Genomic DNA, 12,313 nt, shown 5'->3' with positions numbered 1-12,313 from the left:
AGGAGGAGGAGGAGGAGGAGGAACAGACAGACTTGGAGATTACACACAAGGCACTAAAAGGTCATTTACATGAGAATGGAGATTCCACATGGAACTAACTTGTCCACCAGTTTCTTGGGTTGCTTCAACTTAAACGGAGGGCTCAGATATCTCACTGTGCCATTCCTTAAAGAAAAACAACTACTTAAGCTCTGACTAAACTAATTTGAATTAACCCCTTTGAGAAAGTCTGGAAGGCCTTTGAGACTGGAGGACAGCAGGTAAGAACATAATTAAATTGGCTCTAGAGGTAGAAGTGAAGTTTCTACCAGGAAGTTTCACTTCCTGGTAGAAGTGGGTGTCTAGTAGAAGTGGGTATATGTACATTCTGGCCTATACCAGGGCTTTACAACCGGGACTTATTTGGGGTGAGATTTTTCTTCATGGGGGCTGTTCGGCACACATTACAGGTCACATTTCAGCCCCCGTGGCTCTTGTTGCCTATGTTGTCAGTGTCCCTCTTTAGTTGTGACAACAAAATATGTCTCTCACTATTGTTGCCCAAGTGTCAGAATTGCCCCTGCAATATAACTATGAATCTATGCTTGAGATGACTGATTTTTAATAGAACAGTTGAGAAGCTGATAGTGGAAGCATCAGGGGTCACAGATTCAATGAAAGAAAAATTGCTCCAGGAAATGGAAATGAGTATTTTCCTTCTCTATTACTTTTTTACTTTCTTTCTTTTTTCTATCATTCTTTTTTTTTGGGGGGGGGTCCAGTCGTGGGGCCTGAACTCTGGGCCTGGGTGCTGTCCCTCAGCTCTTCAGCTCAAGGCTAGCGCTCTACCACTTGAGCCACAGCGCCACTTCCGGCTTTTTTCTTTTTGCTTATGTGGTGCTGAGGAATCGAACCCAGGGCCTCAGGCATGCAAGGCAAGCGCTCTACCACTGAGCCACCTTCCCAGCCCCTCTTTCTTTTTTCTGTCTTGCTTGTTCATTTATCTGTCTTTGGGAAGGTAGTGGGGGAGCACAGAAATGGAGGGAAAAGGGTGAACAAATGCAGCAGTTGGTACTCAGTAGACACTGTGTTGAAAAGGAGCTATACAACTTGTGGGTGGGAACGGGAGGGAAAAACTGGGAGAGAGCTAAGGAAGGGGCAACACTGTCCAAAAAACATGCACTCGTTATCTGACTTAGGTAACGGTAACCTCTCTGTACATCACCTATTTCTAGTATCAATAGAAAATAAAAATAAAACTTCACCCCCTTCAAAATAAAGGACAAAATTGACAAAATCTATAACAGACCGATTCATTGCCATTGCATATTTGCCAGGTAGATCCACATGGTATTTTGCTCTTGTTTTAGACAGTAATTTTTTACGCGATCACGTCCCGCACTGAGAACAGAAGCAGACCCCAGTTGCATCTTGCTGACGCCCTCTGCCCTCACAGGACCCCAGCATCTTCCGCTTGTATGGCCGCGCCACTGCCAGGTCACACGTTCTCATAGACCCAGGGGAGTACTTTCCTGAGATCTGTGAAGATCCCTGGGGACCCCTGCCTTTTTTTCTGCCTATTATTTCTCCAGTTTCGGCCACAGCCCAAACCCCAAGAAGTCACACCGACCAGAGTCCAGGTTCCTTTCTTATTCGGACACACGAGTGAACCTCCAGAGTCTCCCTACAGAAGTGAGGGTGGGGGTGGGGGAGAAAGAAAGAAAACCTTCATCACCCTCATTACCAGTGTCTATGCCCCAACCAAAGTCCTCCCCCCCACCCCCAACAAGGATGCTGGATGCAGATCAATGGCAGGTCTCTCCGGTCTAAAAATCTAGTTTCAGAGGTCTGAAAGGACAAGCAAGCGCCATTCCTCTAGGAACAGATACCACTGGCCCCTGCTAATCCCAGTTCCCTCTCCCCTAGCCTAAGCGATCACCACAACTACCAAATTTCTTCCCTTCCCAGTCTCGTGCTGTAGAATCAGAGCTAACTGGTCAGTGATCAAATTGACTAGCTCAGGTTTACAGTCAACAGGAAGAGTGGAGAGAAAGTTCCTACCATCTGCAAACTAGAAAAAGAGCCAGACACCCCTGTGGGACTGGAACACCCCCATGACCTCATTCTTGGTGCTCTCTCTGCTGCTGTGTAGTCTTTTTTTTTTGCCGGGGTGGTGGGGGGAGAGTGGGAGAGAGAAGGGAATGGGGAATCTCCTCTGAAGTCGTACGTCACGCTTTAAACCCATTGTTCAAATGCTCCTTTTACTTGGACTTGACTTTCCCCACTTACTTCTGACCCCTCTTGCCACACTTGAGTTTTAGATGGAATCTGCCTTCCTTCAGCCCCTCCACTTGCTAACAAACCCGCCAGCCAGGCTATTCCTACTGACCTGACACGCGTCTCGCCCTCCATCCGGAGAGCCCGTGCAGAGGAAGGTGTTGCCCGTAATGGGCTTCTGCAGGGTCAGCAGAGCTGCGGTGCACTCCTTCTGGGGCAAGATCGTCAAGTTTACCTCATGCAAGACTTGTGGGAAATTGCCACCTGGAAGACAGGGATGCGGATCCGGGAGCACCCTCAGTTTACCTATTCTGAGATGGAGATGCCCCCATTTATCCTCACCAGCTGCACAAAGTTTTGTGTCTTTTGGGAAAGACCTACACTTCTTTTGTGTGTGTGTGTGTGTGTGTGTGTGTGTGGACAGATAACAATGCTATGCCTTTATTGATAGATGATAAGTGTACATTTCTAGGAAGCACAATGTACTATGGGATTTATTTTTATTTATACATTTATTTGTTTGTTGATTGTGGGGCTTGAACTCAGGATTTGGGCGCTGTCACTGTGATTATTTTGCTCAAGGCTAGTGTGCTACCACGTTGAGCCACAGCTCTGCTTCTGATTTTTAGGTGGCTAATTGGAGATTAAAGTCTCATAGACTTTCCTGCTGGTACTAGTTTTGAACTGTGGATTCTCAGATCTCAGCTGCCTGAGTAGCTACAATTACAGATGTGAGGCACCAGCACCTGGTCAATGTAATGTTTTGATACACTTACACATCATGCATGGATCAACTCGAGATACTTCAGGCTATCCATCATTTCAGCATTTACCATTTCTTTGTGAAGAGAACTTCCAAAATCTCCCTCCAAACTACTTGGAATTAAATACTGTATAACTACTGCTTGTATAGTAGAACCCTGAAACATCTTCCTCCTATCTGACTGGAAAGACCTACATTTCTAAGAACAGTGAGACATACTCTATCTTTCAAAGTATGTGCACAGCTGTTTGTTTTTTTTTTAAGTTAAAAATTCCAATTTCTGAGTACCTGTCAGAAAGTTCGGTTAAGAGGAACGGCACAGGAGTTCTTACCTTCTGTCAAGCGGCCCCAGCCTGTAGTTGTACAAGTAAATCCAGCCTTAAATTTCTCCCCTGGCTCCGGAAGACACATGGGCCCCACAAACTGGCCTGAAGGAAGATCAGGGCAGGACTTGTCTCAGGAATGGAGGAGTCACAGAACCCGCCCCTCCTCCCCAGTTGACCCCAACAACATTTGGCTGGCAACTCTAGTGGTCACCCAGAGCCCTCTCTCCAGACTCCACATAATCCTCTACCCAGAAACACAAGCAAATGGAGTTTCAGGTAGGGGACTTGCCAGCTCAAATCCATGAATCAGGGCGCATGTTCTAAACAACTGCATTTGTGCTATGCAACATGAACTGCAGGGGAGGTTCTGTGGGCCAAAGGCTATGGGGAATATGAAGTATTCATATGAAATAGACAATTCAAGGTGCACCTTAAATGTTTACCAAATTGGAAGGTTCCAGCCATTTTCAGAAGAGCTATATCATAGTCCATTGGTTTCCTGATGGAGAACTGTGGATGAATGATGGCGGTTGCAATGGCCAAGGTTTGCTCTCCGGGATCTGTCTGACTCAAGTCATATTCTCCGGCAGTCACATTTAGAGCTGATGCGATGCTTCTGTGAAGTGGGGGCAGTGAAATGAGGGATGTCAATCAGCCTCTGAGTACCATTGTGAATGTTGACATGGTTCTCTTCCAAAGGACATGGATGGATAATGTGGTGTGTGAGGCTACTGAGCAGAGAAAGTGCAAATGATCCAATGCCATTTGAACAAGTGCAGATTTCTAATTCCTGCTGAGGACAAGGAAAGTGTGGAGCTAATGACTGGATAAATTTAACAGTTTGCAGTGTTATTTGTAATCATCTAGAAAGGTTACTGTACTCCACGATCCTAACAGCTAAAGGAGATGTTATTAAACTAACCCCCAGAAGTTGGCCAAGTCATAATAACAGTAATGGTTTATGACGGGAAATGATACGTGAGTCTCAGTAAGTCTGCTGCTTTAAGGTCAAAGTGCTATGAAGAACAGCAGCTGCAAACTTGTCCCAGGAGCGTAAATACATACTCAGGGATTTGACACCGATGCCAATTATGGAACATTGGAATCTTCTCCTTACCATTTTTATGTTTGCAATTTAGAAATAGCACATGACATGGGAAAGACATGGCCCTCCTGGGCCATTGCTATCTCTTCTTTTTGTTTTATATTTTCTTTTCTTTTTTTTGGGGGGGGGTCCGGTTGTGGGGTCTGAACTCTGGGCCTGAGCACTGTCCTTCAGCTCTTCAGTTCAAGGCTAGCACTCTACCACTTGAGCCACAGCACCACTTCCAGCTTTTTTCTTTTTGCTTATGTGGTGCTGAAGAATTGAACCCAGGGCCTCAGGCATGCAAGGCAAGCGCTCTACCACTGAGCCACCTTCCCAGCCCTTGTTTTATATTTTCTATTAGTGTGTGTTGATTGTACAGAGGGGTTTCATTGGGATACTTCCACACATGCATCTAGTGATCTTTGGTCAAATCCACCTCCTCTATTACTCTTTCTCATCATCCCTCTCACCACACAATGTGAACAGGTTTCATTATTCTATTTTCACACATGCAATTTGGTAGGATGGATTAAGATGGATTAAGAGCTTTAAACTTGCTCTTGATTTCTAGGCATGAAAGTTCTATATAAAATTGGAAGGAGCATGATTTGTCTTGGTATACTTTTTTGAAACTTGGTTCTGATAGGTACCTAGCCTAATACATTAAATCACTCTAGTCTACATCTGTTATTTTACAATGACATTGTCAACCAATCCCTTCCTCCCTCCCTTCCTGAGTTTTTGCTGTCTTTTCTCTCTCCTTCCTTCCTTCCTTCCTTCCTTCCTTCCTTCCTTCCTTCCTTCCTTCCTTCCTTCCTTCCTTCCTTCCTCTCTCCCTCCTTTTTGTCCCCCCCTTCTGTCAGTCCTGGGGCTTGAACTATTGGCCTGGGTGCTGACCCTGAGCTTTTGTACTGAAGGATAGTGCTCTATCACTTAAGCCAAATCTTCACTTCCAGTCTTTTGTGGTTTATTGGCGATAAGTTAGAAAAAAGGATCTCGGGGATTTTCCTGCCCTGACTGGCTTTGAACCATGATCCTTAGATCTCAGCCTCCTGAGTAGCTAGGGTTACAGGCATTCTACTTGTTCACCTATTTAAGAGACAACACCTCATTAGTTTTCAAATGCTGGCCTGAAACTACTGGACCTGAGCAATTTTCCTGCTTTTGCCTTCAAAGCAGATGGGGTGACAGTTCACTATGCCCAGTGAACTTTCATTTTAAACTATCAACTTTCTGGGGGTATAAATCATGTCTTAGTCATGTGGAAGGTCTTTACCACCCAATATCTGGTACTAAATAATTATTTAAAGAATATCTTTAGACTTGGAAGAAAAAAATAGGGCAACAAATCCTCAGTCATAGCTTGGTGTATCACAAAAGTAGATAAAGGATGGAATTTGGTAGGTTGAACCTTAGATCATTATGAGTAAGAATGAATATGTCAGGGCCTATTATATTTCACAACTCTGCTTTATTTTCTTTTATACACTTTCGTGCTGGTAATGAGGCTTGAACTCAGGGCCTTACATTCTTGTTTAGCTTTTTTCCTCACTACTGACACTCTACCACTTGAGTCATGCCTCAACTTCTGGCTGGATAACTGAAGATGAGTCCCTCTGATTAGTCTGCCTGAACTGGCTCCAAACTGCTATTATGTCTAGATATCAGCTTCTTGAGTAGCTAGAAGTATAGGCTTGAGCTTTTCTGTCTCGTAAGATATACAGTACCTGGGCACTGGTGGCTCATGCCTGTAATCCTGGCTACCCAGGAAGCTGAGATCTGGAGATTGTGGTTCAAAGCCAGAGCAGCAGGAAAATCGTGAGACTCTTATCTCCAATTAGCCACCAGAAAATGGGAAGTGGTGCTGTGGCTCACCACCTAGGCACTGTGGCTCAAAGTGATAGAAAGCTAGCTTAGGGACAGCGCCCAGGCCGTGAGTTCAAGTCCCATGACTTGGTGGGGGGTGGGGAGAGAGGCTATACAGCAAATAGGATACATTTCCACTGAAACTTATGAAACGGAGTGAAAAGTTTCATAAACCAAATTGTGGTGTTTTCAATATCCAGGTGTCCCCATGTGGATATTAGTCTTCTTTTAACTTCAATTATTTAAAAATAAATATTTCACTTCTGCCAAGAATATATATATATATATATATATATATATATATATATATATATATTTGACAGTGTTGAGAATGATCTGACCATGTCACCAGCCCCCACTGTGTCATGCAATTGAGAGCTTCCTCCATGTTTGTATCGAGCTACTCCTGGGGCTTCCAAGGGAAAGAAAGAAACCAGCTGTTCCTTCCTTACCTGTGTGCAATGCAGTGAGCAGCTGTGACCACCCACTGTGGAGAGATGATGGTTCCTCCACAGATGTGTTTGTGCCTTTGTTTCAGAGATACCTGGATTGCAAAGACCATACGTTAGTGCAAGTTAATGCTCTAGGATCAGACCCCTTTAGTTTACCTCTATTTTATCATGATTTATGGACTATGGCAAGGAAAACTTGCACAATGAAGCTCAGAAGGAAGAGCAATGCTGGAAGTAGCATTCCTAGCCTTGGAAGGAGGTGAGATTGTCAAGTAGACATGACATAATGATTGCAGTAGAGTTAACAGTTAGATGCCTTGATATCTGTTTTGATAATAATAGTGACTTCTATCTGTGGCTCTGATGATATGAACAATATCTGTGAGTGAAGAAAAAGGAACAGGAACTACATCAGAGTCCAGTTGAATAGATTTGGAGAGAAAGTAAGGAATGAGATAGCAATGCTTCAATCCTGGCTCCTTTTCCCCCAAATCTCTTAAAAACATAGGTTTTTACCTGCCATTAAAAAATAAATACCTTATTTTTGTATTAATATATGTTAATAATACAAGGAAATTTCACTGAGATAACTCCAAAGATATGTACAGGGTACTGCGAACAAACTCACTTCCTCCATTATAGTCCCATAATTCCTCACTTCCTCCATTATAGTCCCATAATTCCTCCCTCCTCTTCCCCTCTTCTAACAGTGTTTTGTGGGAATTGCCATGCTAACTTCATATATGTTACATACATATATGTTATATACTTTGATCTTATTCACCCCTCACTATCCTTTCTATTTCTTTCTCCCTCCTGATTTCCTCAGGAGGGGGGACCCCTTCTTACATTCCTGTTCCATTATCATCATTGCCATCATCATCATCATTACTAGAATCATTTCTAAATTTTCCAGTTTATTTGGATACAGATTTTCAAAATAATAGCCCTTTATATGCTTTAGAATTTCATTGATATTTGTTTTGATATCCCCATTTTCATTTCTAATTTTATTGAATCTTTCCTCTCTTCTTTGTCAGATGGGTTGAGGGTTTGTCAATCTTATCTATCTTTTCAAATAACCAACTTTTTGCTTCATTTATTCATTCTGTAGTTTTTCTCTCTATTTCATTTATTTCTGCTCTAATTTTTCATTATTTCTTTGCATTTTTGAGTTTCTTACTTGACACATTTATGCTAGTAATTGTTATTTCTGCTTGATGTATTCTTTATTACTATGAGGTGACCTTTGTCTCTTCTGACTTTTATTTGAAGTCTGCTTTATAAGATATAAGTAAAGCTATTATCTGCTTTGGGGTTCATTTGCCTAGAAGATATTTTCCTTCTTTTTTATCCCATGTCAATGTGTTTGCGTTTTTATTTCTTTGGTTTTTTTTTCTAACACTGGAGTTTGAACTCAAGGCTTCATGTTAGCTGACTGACAACTTAAGCCAGGTCTCTAGCTTTTTGCTGGTTATACTAGAGATATAACCTTCTGGACATTTCTGCCTGAACTGGCTTTGAACCATCATCCTTTGGAGCTCAGCCTCCTGAGTAGCTGGTATTACAAGCATAAGCTCTGGCACCTGTTGAGATTTGTTTCTCAACAGATAGGTTACAACTGGTCAAGTCTTGATTTTTAATCCTGTTCACCATTCTATGCCTTTTGTTTTCTGATTGTGGGGCTTGAACTCTGCCCCTGAGCCGGTCTGTGCTTACTTGAGCCACAGTACCACTTCTGGCTTTCTCTGAGTAGTTTATTGGAGATAAGAGTCTCATGGACTTTCCTGCCCTGGCTGGCTTCAAACCATGAACCTCAGATTTTAGCCTCCAGAGTAGCTAGGCTTATAGATATGAGCCACAGCGCTCAGCTCTTTCTATGACTTTTGATTAAGGAATGAGATCATTAACAATCAAGGTTAATAGTGAAATGTCAGTAATTTAGTTACTAATCTACTCACTTTGTAAGGATTGTTCTTTTTAGTATTTTCCTGGTTGCATCTACCTGCCTCAGCTGGGCATAATATTCCTTGAAGTATCTTCTGCAGTGCCTCCTTGTTGTCATAAATTGCTTTTGCTTTTGTATACCTTGGAAGGCTTTCATGTCTGCTTTAGTTATTAAGGATAGTTTTGATGGATACACTATTTAGGTTGCCAGCACTTAAAGTCTGTGTTGAGAAAATCTGTTATTATGAAGGATTTTTTTTTTACGTGACTTGTTGCTTCTCTTCTCAGCATTCAACCTTCTTTCTTTGTCCTCTATATTTAGTGCTTTGATTTTAATATGATTACGGGTGTTTCTTGTCTGATTATGTCTGCTTGTGTTCTGAAATCTTCCTGTGCCTGGGTGGCACTTATATGTTTTCTGTACTCTCTTATCCTTCTTTAAACTTTTGGTGATATCCCAGAGGTGTTAAAATAAATGTAAATACCATGAGGGTAGGGCCAGAGACATTACCTTGGCATGGAAATTCCATGCCAAAGGAAATTCCATGCCAAGACATTAATTTGAGGCAGAATTTCTAGGATATTAGCTATTAATGATGTAGCACATTCTTTGCTGGGTCCTATGGAATATGTGCAAACCTGACACCACAAACACAAAGTACATTCATGGATGTGAATTCTCTGGTCTTTTTTTTCTTAACTATAAAAATAAAATATAGTATATTTTAAAATATACTTTGAATCAAAATGTTTTATTTATTTATTTATTTGTTGGTTATGGATTTGAACTTGGGGCTTGGGCACTGTCCCTGACCTCTTTATTCTCAAGGCTAGTACTCCACCTCTTTGAGCCACAGTCCCACTTCTAGTTTTCTGGTGGTTAATTAGAGAGAAGAGCCTCGTGGATTTTCTTGTCCAGGCTGGCTTTGAACCACAATCTTCAGATCTCAGCCTCCTGAGTAGCTAAGATCACTGGGGTGAGTCACCAGCCAAATGTTACTTTTTAAATTAATAAATTCAAAATATTTTCAGCTTTTTGGAATGATATTTCTATCTTAGGAATTGAAAGCTTGCAATAACACTTCCAGTTTGTAATACAAGCCAATAACAAATGTTGGCTGTTTCAATCATCTTTTCTGGAACTTAATTGATGTACATCATGAGATAATCGAAGCATTTTATGTACTAATGAGATGATTTGTGAAGACATAAGTAGAGTGGAGTCCTAATTAGTAGCTTGTGACTTGTGTAGAATTAGTTCTTTGTTTGGGTGGATAGTTTTTTATTGTTATTTCAAAGATGATGTACAGAGGGGTTACCATTTCATAAGTCATTTAATGAGTACATTTCTTTTTGGGTAATGCCATTCCTTCCTTCATTCTCTCCTAGTTTTTCCCTCCCATCCCCACTCACAAGTTGTATAGTTCATTTTCAACATAGTGTCTAATGAGTACCACTGCTGAATTTGTTCACTTTTTTTTTTGGTCCGGTTGTGGGGCCTGAACTCTGGGCCTGAGCACTGTCCCTCAGCTCTTCAGCTCAAGTCTAGCGCTCTACCACTTGAGCCACAGTACCACTTCCAGCTTCTTTCCTTTTGTTTATGTGGTGCTGAGGAATCGAACCCAGGGTCTCAGGCATGCAAGGCAAGCGCTCTACCACTGAGCCACCTTCCCAGCCCCAATTTGTTCACTTTTTGTCCTTTCATTTCTGTGCTTTCCTTTCCTTCCCCTCCCCATAGAAAGATAACCCAATTCTGAGACCTCTCCTAGCCCACCTACTGCAGAGACTCACCTGCCAGGGATAGGAACCCTTCTCCACTTGGCTTCCTCCAACAATGCGACTGAAAAAGTTATAGTAATTCCAAGGCTGTGTTTTATCCAGACTCTGACCACAATTAGGAGCTGGGATGATGACAAGACAACATCAATAAGTAGCTAGTTTCTAGGACTAAGAGACATGGTAACTCTGAGCAAGGTAAAGAAAAAAAGTACTGCAAGTTGTAGAGAATATAGAATAATCACAAAATGGGTTGAATTCATGAAAAGTTTTGGAGGTTTGTTTTACATAAGATTTCTTAGTTTTTGTCATGTAAAAGAGGCATATCATGGTGAGGAGGAAAAGTGAGAGAAAACAAGATAGTCGGTCACAATGTTTGACATGAAATGTATTCATTATCTTACTTATGTAACTGTAACCCCTCTTTACATCATCCTTACAGTAAAATAAAATTAAATAAAAAAGAGAGTTTCCTGTTATGAAAGATAAGAGCTTAGGGTTAGAGTTGGCACTATTATCTCAATTGCAAAGGCTTCTATGATTTCTTCAAACTGGGTCGTATAAAACTCTTCCACGCTCTCTTCTATTGTTCTTACCACACTTGCCTATGCTAGTCGATCATTTATCTCTACCATCAAGCTGTGAATTCCTTGAATAATAAAACCCATGTCTTTATGAATTTCTGTATTTCTAGGGTTTAGTGCTATTCCTGGCATACACTAGGCACTTAATGTCTAGTACATCTCACTGTTGCGATGGGTGAAACTGTATCCTTATTTAAACAATTTGTTTTTTTCCTTCCACTCCTCAAATTATACCAACAGCAAATACAGTATAAATAGGGGTTATACCGTGGGGGAGGGACATACAACACAACAATGCTTGATAAGAAATGTACTTATTACCTTGCTCATGTGATTGTAACCCCTCTGTACAGTATTTTCACAATAAAAACTTATTCTTACAAAAAGAACAAAAGTTCAAGGACATTGCTCAGGCTCTGAGTTCAAGCCCCAAGACCAACACACACACACACACACACACACACACACACACACTACAATTAGCTGCCCCAAATAGACAAGTTTTCCTCCTTTTCTCCAAGGAATAGAGGGGAATTGTGATTTCCTTCTCAGCAAAGATGTGTCCATCAGGCAAAGTAGTTATAAAGTTCATTTAGACTTACCTTTGGGAAGAGAAAGAGCTTCAGATTTGTCTTGTTCCAAAAAAATAAATCCTAGTAGTAAGATCAGCTGGTTCCTGCTTATAGACATTTTGGGATCCAAAGTTTCCTCCTGAAATTTTAGAGAGACTAAGGAGGAAAGAAAATACAAGGCCTGGCGAGACCAACAATACACCAAATTAAAAAAAAAAGTTCATTCATTAGCCAAGACTTGAGCCATTCAACCATGTCCTATGATATTTCTGAATGTGATTTCTTAAAAATACCTTTTGTAAGATGTGGAGTCAAGCCCAGAAGAAAATTTTTGATCAAGCCGCATCACAAATCCCATTCCACCTACATCAATCAGTTACTTTGGCCAGTGTTTCTGATCAGCAAAGTGGTTGGTGTCTATGATTTCCATTTGCAAATATTACTTCTCCCTTTGTAGAGGTTAATACTTGCTATACAAGAATTGGAAAGCAATGCTGTCCTTGTTTGTAAGGATTGTTTTACTTATTTGCAAACATCATATTATATTAAAACATGTTCTTTCTCTTCTTTTCTGACTGTAACTACATGATTGTTATGCCATACGCTGGAGAAGGAAAAGAGAGGGAAGATAATTAGCTAGCATGCCCACGAAGTCATGCTAGCATGCTGTCATTTAGGATGCTC

At 41.3% G+C, this 12,313-nt stretch overlaps 1 protein-coding gene across 1 annotated transcript in view; it reads right to left on the bottom strand.

Moving 5' to 3' along the window:
• The window catches only part of Ovch2 (ovochymase 2), an 18,443-nt gene extending 6,696 nt beyond the window's left edge, over positions 1–11,747 (bottom strand). Inside the window, exons 1-7 of the mRNA XM_013028692.1 lie at positions 11,660–11,747; positions 10,489–10,598; positions 6,751–6,842; positions 3,789–3,961; positions 3,352–3,447; positions 2,369–2,520; positions 1,484–1,663 (exon numbers count right to left, since the gene is read on the bottom strand). Of these exons, the coding sequence (XP_012884146.1) occupies positions 1,484–1,663; positions 2,369–2,520; positions 3,352–3,447; positions 3,789–3,961; positions 6,751–6,842; positions 10,489–10,598; positions 11,660–11,747 (891 nt within the window). The remainder of the gene's footprint in view (positions 1–1,483; positions 1,664–2,368; positions 2,521–3,351; positions 3,448–3,788; positions 3,962–6,750; positions 6,843–10,488; positions 10,599–11,659) is intronic.
• Between the last annotated feature and the right edge of the window lie 566 nt (positions 11,748–12,313).

The sequence above is a fragment of the Dipodomys ordii genome, unplaced genomic scaffold (genome assembly GCF_000151885.1).
Source record: "Dipodomys ordii isolate 6190 unplaced genomic scaffold, Dord_2.0 Scaffold113, whole genome shotgun sequence".
NCBI classification, from domain to species: domain Eukaryota; kingdom Metazoa; phylum Chordata; class Mammalia; order Rodentia; family Heteromyidae; genus Dipodomys; species Dipodomys ordii.
The sequence above is the reverse complement of the archived record's forward strand: the minus strand, read 5'-3'. Positions and strand labels throughout refer to the sequence as shown.